General features: G+C 43.4%; 1 protein-coding gene across 1 annotated transcript in view; it reads right to left on the bottom strand.

Annotated features, from left to right (window-relative positions):
* Positions 1-15,986, bottom strand: part of LOC126156918 (esterase FE4-like) — a 101,868-nt gene that overhangs the window by 47,247 nt on the left and 38,635 nt on the right. The window contains exons 5-6 of the mRNA XM_049916341.1: positions 2,171-2,356; positions 176-375 (exon numbers count right to left, since the gene is read on the bottom strand). Of these exons, the coding sequence (XP_049772298.1) occupies positions 176-375; positions 2,171-2,356 (386 nt within the window). The remainder of the gene's footprint in view (positions 1-175; positions 376-2,170; positions 2,357-15,986) is intronic.

Here is a 15,986-nt window from a genome sequence, read left to right as displayed (position 1 = left end):
GTAGTCCATTATCAGTAACAAGTTAATTGCTTAGCCAGCATTACTGACTATACGCACTACTTTTCCAATTAAAAAGTTCGTAACGATTTGCGGTGCGTTACAGATCTATCACCTCAAACTTTACAAGCAGTTCCAGCGCTACGACTAAATCTAAAGGAAAAAGAGTCATACATACCTCATCGGACAGAGCAATTGTTTCATCACTCAGTAGCGAACCAAATTCTACATTTGTCAGAAAATCTACAAGGTCATTGGAACTTTGCCCTGTGTATCCCAAAGTCTTTGCGTAGCGTATTGCCCTGTCTGTGGCGTTTTTGGAAAAGGCCCAAGGGTTTAAGGCTGATCCACTCATTGCTATAGCGTTCTTGAACAGACCTGACGAGTAAAAAAGTTACAATTAGTGATAGTTAACATGCTCACTTTTTTGAGAGGAGATATATTTCTATCACTAATATTATATGAAATATGTATTCATGCTTATAATCTCCAGGTTATCGACAACAGTACTAAAGATCATTATCAAATGTGTGATGCCTTAATTCATTAAACAAATACAGCTCTCAATTTATTTTTGTGCATCCCCAATCTGTTTCAGCCAATAAAATGTTCCTAAATATGCTAAAACAGAAGTCATGTTCCACTAACACCTAATAATATGACTTCATATGGGTGGGAAAAGTATATTTTGTTATCGCCCACCAACTTGACGAAGCTACTATGATAGAATTTTACAAATTTTTTGAGTGAAAAAATAAGTAAACTTCCTCCTGAAAAAGGAAAATCACTTTTTTCATTTGCAGTACATAAATGGATGAACAGGTCAACTTTTGAAGGCTAACGTGGCCCATACTACACGTAAACTGGAAAAAAGAGCCGTGGAGGAACGTAGTATTCTCAGCTGAAAGCCGAATTTTCATGATGAGTGACAAACCGAAACTCATCAGGTGTGAACCTAATGAAAGGATGGATTCTGACTGCCTTTTGCGAACTGTGAAACATGCTCAATCGCTAATGGTATGGAAGCAACGACATATCAAGGTGTAGGAAAGCTGTACTTCGTTCAGGGAAAAATACAAAGTGATGCTCACTGTTGTTCACTGATGTTTAAAGGGACACGATGCTTTCCCAGGTGCCCAGTTGATTTTCATGCAGGACCTGGTTACATGCCACACATTTAGAAAGCTTACTGCTGTAACACATCGTCCAAATCTATTGTTTCAGATTCGTTCTGTCATGACTGAATTGGGCGTCAGAGAATGTACGAGGCCGGTAAGTTTGCCAACCGATGTCTTTGTGGCAACTAGTTGTGAAAGGGGTCAGGAAGAAACAACCAGTAACAAAACAGAAACTATCGGACGTGAATGGGAAAGTGTGGCACCATCGAATTGACGTCAGTAGCATTAGAAAATTGATCGACTCTATGCCTGACAGAGTGTAGGCTATTGTAAGGGCCAAGAGAGTCCAATAAAATACTAAGATCATTTAAAGTATAACTACTTAATAATGCAGTTGTGATGTGCAATATTTTGCAGTATGAACAAATGAAATAGCACCATAGAGCATGCCCCGAAATTAATTCATCTCATAAAAAGGTAGAGTTAAGTTGATTTTCCTTCCATTACTTTTGAGAAATAGCCAGCTATCTATGAGAGTATATAATGCTCGCCAAGGACTGCATTTAGTCACAAACATACTATCTCTATATTTACCTCCTACACAACATTGTAGCGTTATTTAGTACTGGTTATTCGTTGTATAAATACTATCCCTTTTGTAGTGGTTAGGCCAAAAACTCTTAAAGTTCAGAAAATCTTCTGTTCCCATGTTTATGACGTAAAGCTCTGCTTCTGAGATGACGAACGTATCAAAGATTCATGCTCCTCTAGAGTCACCTCTAGATATGGGACCTTCTCTAACTCAGTACCCGTCTAACGAGCATTTCTGTTGATGAGACATGACCCCTTTTTATAACAAATGGTAAAGCTCAGATACCTCCGGTAGTCGTAATTGGATAAAAAGTGGACATGACCCCTATTACAACTCACCGATTCAATCAATCTTGTAATCGCCATGAAATTATTGTCATTATTTCCAAGCCATGTCTCCTTTTCTTATTCTTTCTCTTAAGAACGTTTTCAAAATAGAGTATTGAAACATTTAGTTTAAATACCTTTGCTCGAAGAGGAGAGGACGTGGTAATGAACAGATGCTCCTCCAGCGCTCTGGCCGAAGATAGTGACTTTGTCTGGGTCACCACCAAACACGTTTATGTTCCTCTGCACCCAGCGAAGGGCCTCTGCCTGGTCCTTGAGGCCCATGTTCCCAGGAACCACCCCATCACCGGTGCTTAAGAAACCTACAAGACATTTCTTACTGTTAACAACAAACTTAGAATAACAATAATTGGCTACAAATTTTTATTACATATATATAGCTATCGCACAAAACTATATCTTCCATTAGCACGTACACAGTTTTGTTTATAGCATTATCATTTTAATAAAGTTATTCTATAGATACAATATCCTAATGTCCTGTCCGTGTGACAGCATATAGTATCTTAGTCAGTATACTGACAACATTCCTAAGAAGAGTCCAGAGATACTTCAGTGTAATGATATTCCTCACACCGGTATCTGATGTTAGACAAGAACAGCTGAGTCTGATATTCAAATATCGAAGTTGTTACATTTTTTCTGCGTTTTGACCTTAACGTTTCATGAGAATTAGTTAAACATGGACTCATTTCTGACGGGACAAACGTAGGGTACTAAATGGTTGCTAAAAGTATATATTTCCATACGTTTAATCGCCAAGGATCTAATAGAAATAAATGAACAGCTTTAAAGAAGCTTGGAGAATAAATATGTAACGTCTCTCCAGTCGAATTTCACATCAGGTAACCAGCTGAACATTCGACAAGAAATGAGCTAGGACTTACTCAGAATTAGGGCCATACTGAACTAACCCATTATCTTTCTGTAAGTACCGACATACTGTTAGATAGAGACCTGTCTTCAGACGTTGACAGACACTTGACATAATTCAGAGGCATACAGTTAATACTTTTTTCATACTTTTCAAGCACAAGTCGCTTCTTTGTCTATCTTAACTGTTCTTTCTATGTCTACTTTTTCGTTGTCTTTCAAAGGAGTTTCTTTCGAGTAGATTCCCCTATATGGTGTAAGGATGATTTCATTTTTTATTATTATGGATGGTGATATCCCGTTACCTTTAACCAGACTAGTTCGGCATTCCAGAGTGGTAATGGAAAATTCGTTGCTGAAGCAGTCAGAACTTAAGCCTCGAGTGAATATACACTTACACATAAATATTAGAACACCCAGAAAGGATGATCAAAGTGCATCTGGAAGAATAGAAGTTTCAGAACAGCGTATCAACGTTATGTGCTGGAATCTTGCAGAGGTATGGCATACATCAAATAATTTTCGACGCTCAGCTAGTACAGAGTTCTCAGATGAAACGTATATGAAATTACAGTGGATCTGGACATGACATCCTCTCCCGACTGTACTAGTGACATATTGTGTCACTGCGTCAGCTTCCGTTTTCCAGCAGCCATGAGTTCCTCCGTCGCTAACAGTCACATGACAGTGATCGCTTGGGCGTCGAATGTCAAAACGTTCGTTTTTCGCACTGCTTGCTCTTTCATCTGTCTTAAAATGATGGACGCACAAGATGTATGACGCCTTTGTAGTGACAGCAGGCTGGAGCTATGTTTTACTGACTGGCATAGCGGTAAAACGAAAGGCATGATGGTTTTCGAATGCCGCTGGATAGTGCACGTGTTCCAAGTCGTATGTATTAAGGTAATACGGTCAGACACTGCTTCTTCGAGGGCTTTTTATAGCTCTAGGTACTGCGTCCTCATGATAAATTTCCGTGTCCAATTTTATAAGCAGGATAACACCCAATTTCGACGAGTGTGCAAGCCTTCATTCAGGAACTTTAGATAACAGTGTATTCCTCGCCGACATGCTCGCCTTGCATATGCTCTGTGTTGTCGGTCACGGTTCTCACACAGTTGTAGGTGGTGTTCTGGTACACCGATGAAATACTCTTCAAGTGTTATACTGTTGCTCCTTTAGCATGTGCTCCCAGAAAATTTGTATGGGGGTGCTTGATAGGCACCTATGCTTCTGTCAGTGACACAAAGCACTCGGAATTTTCTGTGTGTTTGGAAGGTGAGGTACAGGTGAAGAGAAAATAAATTAGTTGCCAGTTGTATACAAATTAAATTCTGTAGCTATTATTGTATGTGTTATCCATTGGTTGTGAGAATGAGAAATAAGAACTCTAGCCGCAGAGGTCAAATGCAACATTACATTTTGTCAGGTTCCGCTTAAAGGACAGAATTATAACTTCGTATGGCAGAATTGTTGTAATGGGCATTTTGAAGAGAGTAGAAACAGGAATTATTGGAATGCTAAACAGAATGCTGCAGCGCTCTGTGTTTAACCGGTTACGGCCAGGATGCTACGTGGGGGACCGACCCGCTCGTACCCCGCCCGCCATGAGTCGGCTCGGCCACGTTCCCGCTCCACGTCTGACGTCTGGACTCTGGGCATGCGAGAAGGACCGGTACTACGAGGCTGATGCCTAACTTCGGCTCGCCTAGACTCGCTGCACTGCACAAATCAACTGCCCCCCCCCCCCCCCTCCCCGCTCACTCTCTTACTTCTCTTCTTTTTTACTCCCTCTGCATTTCTTTTTTAATTTAATTAATTTATTTTAAGTTTGTGTAATGTTTTCAAGAAAGCTTATATTCCACAGCTAAATTCATACAGCACGTGGAAAATTATTTGATATTTCAGTACAAACGTGGGAATAAATAAGACTCCAAGAAGTTTTATTCTGCGTGCCATTAATAGGGAACTATGGACACATTCAATAAATACTGTCCCTGAAGTATAGGAGATGACGGTCCTTACAACGAAAACATACGAATAAAATTGTATATTTACAGCTGTAAGTTTATGTTTGTTTGCTGGAGAAGAAACTTCATATTTACTGTTGGTCACCAGTAGATCACTAACTTGTTCTGGGTTTAACTGACTATGGCGATTTTTTAATAACATTGCAGCGTTAATAAAGCACCGTTGGCTAGATGCGCTTGTTGCTAGGATACAGAAAATACGTCATGTGACCGGAGCCATGTCTGGTAGATCCTTTTCACTTCTGCTCCACCATTTTAACAGCCCATCATCGCCGAGGTGTATTAATATACAGACATCTATTTCATCTGTTGCGGAGGACTCGTTTTCTTCCAGTCATTGAATAGATCTCTCTTTCTGGCTGGCGGAGACACTGCAAGTGATGAAAGGTCTGTTTAATGAACAAAAGAGAGTGACAGGGAGACATTGAGAGAGATAGCGCGAGAGATAGAGACAGACAGAGAGAGAGAGAGAGAGAGGAAGTAATACAGAACAGATGTTGGAATCATGAAAGCCTGCCTGAATAAAAATCTGTTTTACATCGACGAAATATTACATGAATTATAATACATCTATTTCGCTGTAAGACACTATGCGCTAAGTATACAAAAATGATTACATAATATCTCCATCTTGTATTTGAAAAGCTTGCACACATTTGTCGCACACTGCTAGGAATTTCCTATTTTTCATTCATAACAAACATACTGAGATCCCGGAAAGACAATCAGATGAACGGAGCAATTTTACGTTTGGAAGTAATTACAACCTTCAGACGTAGAAAAATCAGCGCTCGATCTTTAATTCTTGTACGTCATGATAAGAAACACAAATCTGCCAATATACATCACTTACTCTAGTTAATTACAAGTCTATCCTTTTCTCGAATCATAATGGTAACTACAGTAATTAAAGTGACCTCACAATCATTCTCTTTGACACTACACATTTTTTTTATGTTTATGAAACAAAAAAACAGCAGATGGTATTGTACGTTCTTTTTTCCTTCTAATTCACCTGTACTCTTTCTAAATAATTTCGGTAAATCTACAGTTCTTCCTGCAAGTTCGAAGTCATATCCCTGTATTCTAGCCGGCCGGGGTGGCCGAGCGGTTCTAGACGCTACAGTCTGGAACCGTGCGACCGCTACGGGTGCGGGTTCGAATCCTGCCTCGGGCATGGATGTGTGTGATGTCCTTAGGTTAGTTAGGTTTAAGTAGTTCTAAGTTCTAGAGGACTGATGACCTTAGAAGTTAAGTACCATAGTGCTCAGAGCCATTTTGAACCTGTATTCTATAAGCGTAATACATTTCCTTGAATAAAGCAGCAACTTCAATATACTGAGTAAGGAATCCAGCTTAGAGTACGAGCTCTTACAGCTGGGTTCAAAGACGATTTGTAAGATGAGCAGAGGACACTTCCCTTCATATAATGAACAATGCATCATACAATATTTATTGTTGCCACGATGTTCGCCGAATAGTTTAACATGAAACTACCTTCATCGAAAGTGTGGCTAACTGCTGTTATAGAAGGAGCAGCACAAAGAATCCTGCTGTGATTTTCCTAAGCTTTCGATTTAGTGGCACCATGGTCGTAAACAAAACAAAATTATGCAGCGTCTCCGCCGAAATGTTCCAATGAGTCGTCCTCTCTTCTATATCCTTCATAATACACACGTCAAAAAAAGTTCTGCATCACCCCGGTTCCCAGAACTCCTGAAAATAGACGTTGATTGTGGATACTATACCACAGACACAGTCTCTTTGGCCGTTCAGAGGTATCACTAAACTCGCCCAAAGATGTAAACAACTATGCATGAGCAGCGCCTATTAGACGGAGGGTGTCCGACAGGCAATCAGTTCCAGTCATTCCACCAGGAAGAAGGTACACTGCTCGGTTTGTCTGTAGTTCAACCACGTCTAGACAGTCAATACCGCGGTTCGATCGCGTCCGCATTGTTACTTTGTGCCAGGAAGGGCACTCAACAAGGGAAATGTCCAGGCGCCACAGAGCGAACCAAAGCAGTGTTGTTCGGACATGGAGGAGCCATAGAGAAACGGGAACTGTCGATGACATGCCTCGCTCTGGCCGCTCAAGGGCTAGTATGGCAGTGGATGACCGCTACCTACGGATTATGGCTCGGAGAATCCCTGACAGCAACGTCACCATGTTGAATAATGCTTTTCGTGCAGCCACAGGACGTCGTGTTACGACTCAGACTTCGTGCAATAGGCTGCACGATGCGCAACGTCACTCCCGACGTCCATGACGAGATCCATCTTTGCAACCACGACACCATGTAGCGTGGTGCAGATGGGCGCAGCAACATGTCGAATGGGCCGCTCAGAAATGGCATCACGTTCTCTTCATCGATGAGTGCCACGTGCACCTTCAGCAAGAAAGTCGGTGGAGAGGCAACCCGATCAGCCTGAACGCCTTAGACACACTGTCCAGCGAGTGCAACAAGATGGAGGTTCCCTGCTGTTTTGGGGTGGCGTTATGTGGGGCTGACGTAGGCCGCTGGTGGTCATGGAAAACGCTGTAACGGCTGTACGATAGGCGAATCCCATTGTCCAACCGATAGTGCAACCATATCGGCAGCATATTGGCGAGGCATTCCTCTTCATGAACGACAATTCGTACCCCCGATTCTTATGAATGACTTCCCTCAGGATAACGACATCGTTCGACTAGAGTGGCCAGCATGTTCTCCAACATGAACCCTATCGAACATGCCTGGGATAGATTGAAAAGGACTGTTTATCGACGACGTGACCCACCAACCATTCTGAGAGATCTACGCCGAATCGCCGTTGGGGTATGGGACAATCAGGACCAACAGTGCCTTTATGAACTTGTGGATAGTATACCACGACGAATACAGTCATGCATCAATAAAAGAGGACGTGATACTGGGTATTAGAGGGACCGGTGTGTACAGCAATGTAGATCACCACCTCTGAAGGTCTCGCTGAATGGTGGTACAACATGTAATGTGTGGTTTTCATGAGCAATAAAAAGAGCAGAAATGATGTTTGTGTTGATCTCTATTCCAGTTTTCTGTACAGGTTCCGGAATTCTCGGAACCGAAGTGACGCAACATTTTTTTTTTATGTATGTATTTACTCTCGTCGTCATAACGTTTGCGATTTGAGTTGTAAATAAAACATTACTCACAAGAGATCAACCTGTGTTTATATAATGTGCTGTAAGTGTCAAATAGTATATTTATTCTAGAATGAGATTTTCACTCTGCAGCGGAGTGTGCGCTGATTTGAAACTTCCTGGCAGATTAAAACTGTGTTCCGGACCGAGACTCGAACTCGGGACCTTTGCCTTTCGCGCGCAAGTGCTCTACCAACTGAGCTACCCAAGCACGACTCACGCCCCGTCCTCTCAGTTGTTAGAGCACTTGCCCGCGAAAGCCAAAGGTCCCGAGTTCGAGTCTCGGTCCGGAACAGAGTTACAATCTGCCAGGAAGTTTCATATCAGCGCACACTCCGCTGCAGAGTGAAAATCTCATTCTGGAAACATCCCCCAGGCTGTGGCTAAGCCATGTCTCCGCAATATCCTTTCTTTCAGGAGTGCTAGTTCTGCATGGTTCGCGGGAGAGCTTCTGTAAAATTTGGAAGGTAAGAGACGAGGAATTGGCAGAAGTAAAGCTGTGAGGACGGCGCGTGGGTCGTGCTTCGGTAGCTCAGTTGGCAGAGCACTTGTCCGCGAAAGGCAAAGGTCCCGAGTTCGAGTCTCGGTCCGGAACACAGTTTTAATCTGCCAGGAAGTTTCAGTTTATTTATTGTTCGAACTGCAATGCTGACCTCTCGATAATGTGCACCTGGATGAATTAACTCCTGGCCTTAGTTCTTTGCAACCTTCACTAGAAATAGCATTAAAAGGCCGCGTATCACACTGGAACAAACTTTGCTTTTATAGTGCTTTTTTGTGCTGTCGATATTACTCAAGCAGCTGTGTCGATATAGGATTTCTTAGAACTGTGTTTCCTTATATGAATCGTTCCTCACCCGAAACACGATAATTCAGATCAGTTTATGCACGAAAAGTACCCTAGTATACTTTATGTTTTCTTCTGAAACAAACTGAAATTTATTCTACACGTTTTTTAGAATCTCTTGTTCCTTCGATGTGTACGCATTGGTTTCAGCTTTACTTCTTATTTCACTGGCTTCCTCATGCTGTATGATTACACGCATAACGAGAGTGAGCAGCGTGTGTGGGTGTATCGCGCACGAATGAGAACACGTTCACCGTTTTCAAATTCCCACATCATCTACGATCCAGTCATGGATGTTATGTTCGACCGAACAGCTAGTGCGGCTAGCATTTCCAGTTAGGCTGTGCTCCGGCCATCTTGGATTTTGTGCTGGCTTGCTCGGTCATGCAATACTCTAATAACAGACCCGAATTGTGTATTCAGTGGAACATTTCAGATACATCTACCCTTACAAAAACGAAAAACTCCACTGTGTTTTCTGTTCATATCTTATAGTTAATCTCAGGAAGTACTATATTGATTTTTAAATCCATTTCAGTAATAGACAAACAATTTAACAAGGAAGGAATATGTGTAAAATTTACTGTTAATAGTAATGATGAGTGTATAATATATGTGTTGTTATTGGCTCCATATTTAACTGGAGTTAGGAGTGACAGTTGTTGACAACGATGAGTTTATACGAGCTGGTCAGCTAGCGAAGGGGCGGTATATGGCGGCAGAATCAGTGAGCAGCATCCACAATTCCAGAGAGCTGCGGATTTGACCAGAATCTATACTTATTATAATTCAAAGTCACTTGCTACGTTTATCAAGCAGTATATGAAGAATAACCTCAAGAAGTACTGCAGATATTTAGATACAGTTTGTGCTACTAGGTAGACAGAATCATGAGGAAGATTTGTGTGTATCACTACAAATTATTGGATTTTGTGGTAAGTTCCTATGGGACCAATTTGCTGAGGTCATCGGTCCCTAGGTCTACACACTACTTAATCTGACTTAAACTATCTTACGCTAAGGACAACACACATACACTCATGCCCGAGTGAGGACTCTAACCTCCCACGGTAGGAGCCGCGCAAACCGTGGTAAGGCGCCCCAGATAGCTCGGGTACCCCGCGCGGCTACAAATTATGAACAAGCCGTCTAGACGTAGACCATCATAACGGAGGACACTGGCAAAGATTCAGGTAGACAGTGTAGAAGAAATGTCGGAAGAAAACGGAAGAGGTTGGAAAGAATACCTGAAGAGAATGGAGGCTGAGAGATTGGCAGTTGTAGTATTTACCGTTTTAGAAGGTGGTGCCCCACAGTCCTTATATACACTCCTGGAAATTGAAATAAGAACACCATGAATTCATCGTCCCAGGAAGGGGAAACTTTATTGACACATTCCTGGGGTCAGATACATCACATGATCACACTGACAGAACCACAGGCACATAGACACAGGCAACAGAGCATGCACAATGTCGGCACTAGTACAGTGTATATCCACCTTTCGCAGCAATGCAGGCTGCTATTCTCCCATGGAGACGATCGTAGAGATGCTGGATGTAGTCCTGTGGAACGGCTTGCCATGCCATTTCCACCTGGCGCCTCAGTTGGACCAGCGTTCGTGCTGGACGTGCAGACCGCGTGAGACGACGCTTCATCCAGTCCCAAACATGCTCAATGGGGGACAGATCCGGAGATCTTGCTGGCCAGGGTAGTTGACTTACACCTTCTAGAGCACGTTGGGTGGCACGGGATACATGCGGACGTGCATTGTCCTGTTGGAACAGCCAGTTCCCTTGCCGGTCTAGGAATGGTAGAACTATGGGTTCGATGACGGTTTGGATGTACCGTGCACTATTCAGTGTCCCCTCGACGATCACCAGTGGTGTACGGCCATCTACATCTACATCTACATCTACATCTACATCCATACTCCGCAAGCCACCTGACGGTGTGTGGCGGAGGGTACCTTGAGTACCTCTATCGGTTCTCCCTTCTATTCCAGTCTCGTATTGTTCGTGGAAAGAAGGATTGTCGGTATGCCTCTGTGTGGGCTCTAATCTCTCTGATTTTATCCTCATGGTCTCTTCGCGAGATATACGTAGGAGGGAGCAATATACTGCTCGACTCTTCGGTGAAGGAATGTTCTCGAAACTTCAATAAAAGCCCGTACCGAGCTAGCGAGCGTCTCTCCTGCAGAGTCTTCCACTGGAGTTTATCTATCATCTCCGTAACGCTTTCGCGATTACTAAATGATCCTGTAACGAAGCGCGCTGCTCTCCGTTGGATCTTCTCTATGTCTTGTATCAACCCTATCTGGTACGGATCCCACACTGCTGAGCAGTATTCAAGCAGTGGGCGAACAAGCGTACTGTAACCTACTTCCTTTGTTTTCGGATTGCATTTCCTTAGGATTCTTCCAATGAATCTCAGTCTGGCATCTGCTTTACCGACAATCAACATTATATGATCATTCCATTTTAAATCACTCATAATGCGTACTCCCAGATAATTTATGGTATTAACTGCTTCCAGTTGCTGACCTGCTATTTTGTAGCTAAATGATAAAGGATCTATCTTTCTGTGTATTCGCAGCACATTACACTTGTCTACATTGAGATTCAGTTGCCATTCCCTGCACCATGCGTCAATTCGCTGCAGATCCTCCTGCATTTCAGTACAATTTTCCATTGTTACAACCTCTCGATACACCACAGCATCATCTGCAAAAAGCCTCAGTGAACTTCCGATGTCATCCACCAGGTCATTTATGTATATTGTGAATAGCATCGGTCCTATGACACTCCCCTGCGGCACACCTGAAATTACTCTTACTTCGGAAGACTTCTCTCCATTGAGAATAACATGCTGCGTCCTGTTATCTAGGAACTCCTCAATCCAATCACACAATTGGTCTGATAGTCCATATGCTCTTACTTTGTTCAATAAACGACTGTGGGGAACTGTATCGAACGCCTTGCGGAAGTCAAGAAACACGGCATCTACCTGTGAACCCGTGTCTATGGCCCTCTGAGTCTCGTGGACGAATAGCGCGAGCTGGGTTTCACATGACCGTCTTTTTCGAAACCCATGCTGATTCCTACAGAGTAGATTTCTAGTCTCCAGAAAAGTCATTATACTCGAACACAATACGTGTTCCAAAATTCTACAACTGATCGACGTTAGAGATATAGGTCTATAGTTCTGCACATCTGTTCGACGTCCCTTCTTGAAAACGGGGATGACCTGTGCCCTTTTCCAATCCTTTGGAACGCTACGCTCTTCTAGAGACCTACGGTACACCGCTGCAAGAAGGGGGGCAAGTTCCTTCGCGTACTCTGTGTAAAATTGAACTGGTATCCCATCAGGTCCAGAGGCCTTTCCTCTTTTGAGCGATTTTAATTGTTTCTCTATCCCTCTGTCGTCTATTTCGATATCTACCATTTTGTCATCTGTGCGACAATCTAGAGAAGGAACTACAGTGCAATCTTCCTCTGTGAAACAACTTTGGAAAAAGACATTTAGTATTTCGGCCTTTAGTCTGTCATCCTCTGTTTCAGTACCATTTTGATCACAGAGTGTCTGGACATTTTGTTTTGATCCACCTACCGCTTTGACATAAGACCAAAATTTCTTAGGATTTTCTGCCAAGACAGTACATAGAACTTTACTTTCGAATTCATTGAACGCCTCTCGCATAGCTCTCTTCACACTACATTTCGCTTCGCGTAATTTTTGTTTGTCTGCAAGGCTTTGGCTATGTTTATGTTTGCTGTGAAGTTCCCTTTGCTTCCGCAGCAGTTTTCTAACTCGGTTGTTGAACCACGGTGGCTCTTTTCCATCTCTTACGATCTTGCTTGGCACATACTCATCTAACGCATATTGTACGATAGTTTTGAACTTTGTCCACTGATCCTCAACACTATCAGTACTTGAGACAAAACTTTTGTGTTGAGCCAACAGGTACTCTGAAATCTGCTTTTTGTCACTTTTTCTAAACAGAAAAATCTTCCTACCCTTTTTAATATTGCTATTTACGGCTGAAATCATCGATGCCGTAACCGCTTTATGATCACTGATTCCCTGTTCTGCGTTAACTTTTTCAAATAGTTCGGGTCTGTTTGTCACCAGAAGGTCTAATATGTTATCGCCACGAGTCGGTTCTCTGTTTAACTGCTCAAGGTAGTTTTCAGATAAAGCACTTAAAAAAATTTCACTGGATTCTTTGTCCCTGCCACCCGTTATGAACGTCTGAGTCTCCCAGTCTATATCCGGCAAATTAAAATCTCCACCCAGAACTATAACATGGTGGGGAAATCTACTCGAAATATTTTCCAAATTATCCTTCAGGTGCTCAGCCACAACAGCTGCTGAGCCAGGGGGCCTATAGAGACATCCAATTACCATGTCTGAGCCTGCTTTAACCGCGACCTTCACCCAAATCATTTCACATTTCGGATCTCCGTCAATTTCCTTCGATACTATTGCACTTCTTACCGCTATAAACACGCCTCCCCCTTCACTTTTCAGCCTGTCTCTGCGGTATACATTCCAATCTGAGTTTAGGATTTCGTTACTGTTTACGTCTGGTTTCAGCCAACTTTCTGTCCCTAGTACTATATGGGCGTTGTGATCGTTTATTAATGAGAGCAGTTCTGGGACCTTTCTATAGACGCTCCTGCAGTTTACTATTAGCACATTAATATTGTTATTCCCTGTTGCATTTTGCCTACTCCCATCTTGCCGCGTCTCAGGAGGCGTCTTGTCGGGCCTAGGGAGGGGATTCTCTAACCTAAAAAACCCCCATGTGCACTCCACACGTACTCCGCTACCCTTGTAGCCGCTTCCGGCGTGTAGTGCACGCCTGACCTATTCAGGGGGACCCTACATTTCTCCACCCGATAGCGGAGGTCGAGAAATTTGCACCCCAGATCTCCGCAGAATCGTCTGAGCCTCTGGTTTAAGCCTTCCACTCGGCTCCAAACCAGAGGACCGCGATCGGTTCTGGGAACGATACGCCAGTGTAGGAGATCACTCCCCACACCATGATGCCGGGTGTTGGCCCTGTGTGCCTCGGTCGTATGCAGTCCTGATTGTGGCGCTCACCTGCACGGCGCCAAACACGCATACGACCATCATTGGCACCAAGGCAGAAGCGACTCTCATCGCTGAAGACGACACGTCTCCATTCGTCCCTCCATTCACGCCTGTCGCGACACCACTGGAGGCGGGCTGCACGATGTTGGGGCGTGAGCGGAAGACGGCCTAACGGTGTGCGGGACCGTAGCCCAGCTTCATGGAGACGGTTGCGAATGGTCCTCGCCGATACCCCATGAGCAACAGTGTCCCTAATTTGCTGGGAAGTGGCGGTGCGGTCCCCTACGGCACTGCGTAGGATCCTACGGTCTTGGCGTGCATCCGTGCGTCGCTGCGGTCCGGTCCCAGGTCGACGGGCACGTGCAACTTCCGCCGACCACTGGCGACAACATCGATGTACTGTGGAGACCTCACGCCCCACGTGTTGAGCAATTCGGCGGTACGTCCACCCGGCCTCCCGCATGCCCACTATACGCCCTCGCTCAAAGTCCGTCAACTGCACATACGGTTCACGTCCACGCTGTCGCGGCATGCTACCAGTGTTAAAGACTGCGATGGAGCTCCGTATGCCACGGCAAACTGGCTGACACTGACGGCGGCGGTGCAGAAATGCTGCGCAGCTAGCGCCATTCGACGGCCAACACCGCGGTTCCTGGTGTGTCCGCTGTGCCGTGCGTGTGATCATTGCTTGTACAGCCCTCTCGCAGTGTCCGGAGCAAGTATGGTGGGTCTGACACACCGGTGTCAATGTGTTCTTTTTTCCATTTCCAGGAGTGTACTTGAAAAACGTTCCTGGTAAAATACTTCACTTATACAGTCTTGTGCTGCTGGTAACATAACGTATTTAACCAACGAGTTTCAGTCGCCTGACCATCTTCAGTCTCATAAAGATATTCACAATATTTTGTTAGATGAAATATAAAATAAATAATGGTTATCGTTAGGTGTTATCACATGATCTTATAAATTACGCTGGCAGTCTATAAGAACTTTGGTAGGGATTGTACAGTAATGTTAAGACTGTAATCGGCATTAAGATTGGGGACTTAATTTATATTATCGTATGATAACACATTATTATTAATGGTTTTATCACTGACGATAACGATTTCGTATTTTGACTGTCAAACCTCTGTGAATACTTTTATGAACCTGATGGTAAGATGACTGAAACTCGTTGTATAAATAAGCTATGTTACCAGGAGCTCAAGGCGGTAATATGACATTTTCCAGTTATGATAAACATTTCAGGTCAAGAACAGAGGGATATGCTGTCAGAAGAGGGAAACATATGGACTGTAGCAGGCAATAAAGGTTCAAATGCGGGAACGAAGGACGAAAAAGCACAATAATAACCTGACAGTGGTCTTACAGTTTAGACATTCGGATACTTTCTCCACTTTGCAAACAATTTTATTGTTCCCGTAAGAACAGTTCAGTGGATTCAAGACCCGTAGTCGTGTAAATATATGGCGTGGAACGTCCACAATAGTCACAGTAATGGCTAGAGCATCACTATAGAGAAATTTCATTTTTTTTTCGCTCTGGTTTTCTTATAGTCAGCGGCTCACATACAAAACGCAGTAGAAAGAATTCATCACACTGTTTAAGAAATTAATCACTGAAACAAAAAATCTCGATTAACTTTACAGAGTGACTAGTTTTAGAGATATCTTAGAAGCCAAAATGACGCAAGCTTCAACTGGTTCGAGAGAAATCGTAGTTGGGATTGACGCTGGAGGGTATTTTGAGTTTGCTAGTCCACCAGAGAAGAACTACTCGAGGCAGTGGTGGAATAGTAAAGCTCGTGTGTTAAAACTGCTAACAATGTTTCATGCAAGTTAGCGTGAGCAAATATATCTCCCAAAATCTCAATAGAAACCAGTAAAACAGTAATAGTATTACTTTATTTACTTTTG

The sequence above is a fragment of the Schistocerca cancellata genome, chromosome 2, assembly GCF_023864275.1.
Source record: "Schistocerca cancellata isolate TAMUIC-IGC-003103 chromosome 2, iqSchCanc2.1, whole genome shotgun sequence".
NCBI lineage: Eukaryota > Metazoa > Arthropoda > Insecta > Orthoptera > Acrididae > Schistocerca > Schistocerca cancellata.
The sequence above is the reverse complement of the archived record's forward strand: the minus strand, read 5'-3'. Positions and strand labels throughout refer to the sequence as shown.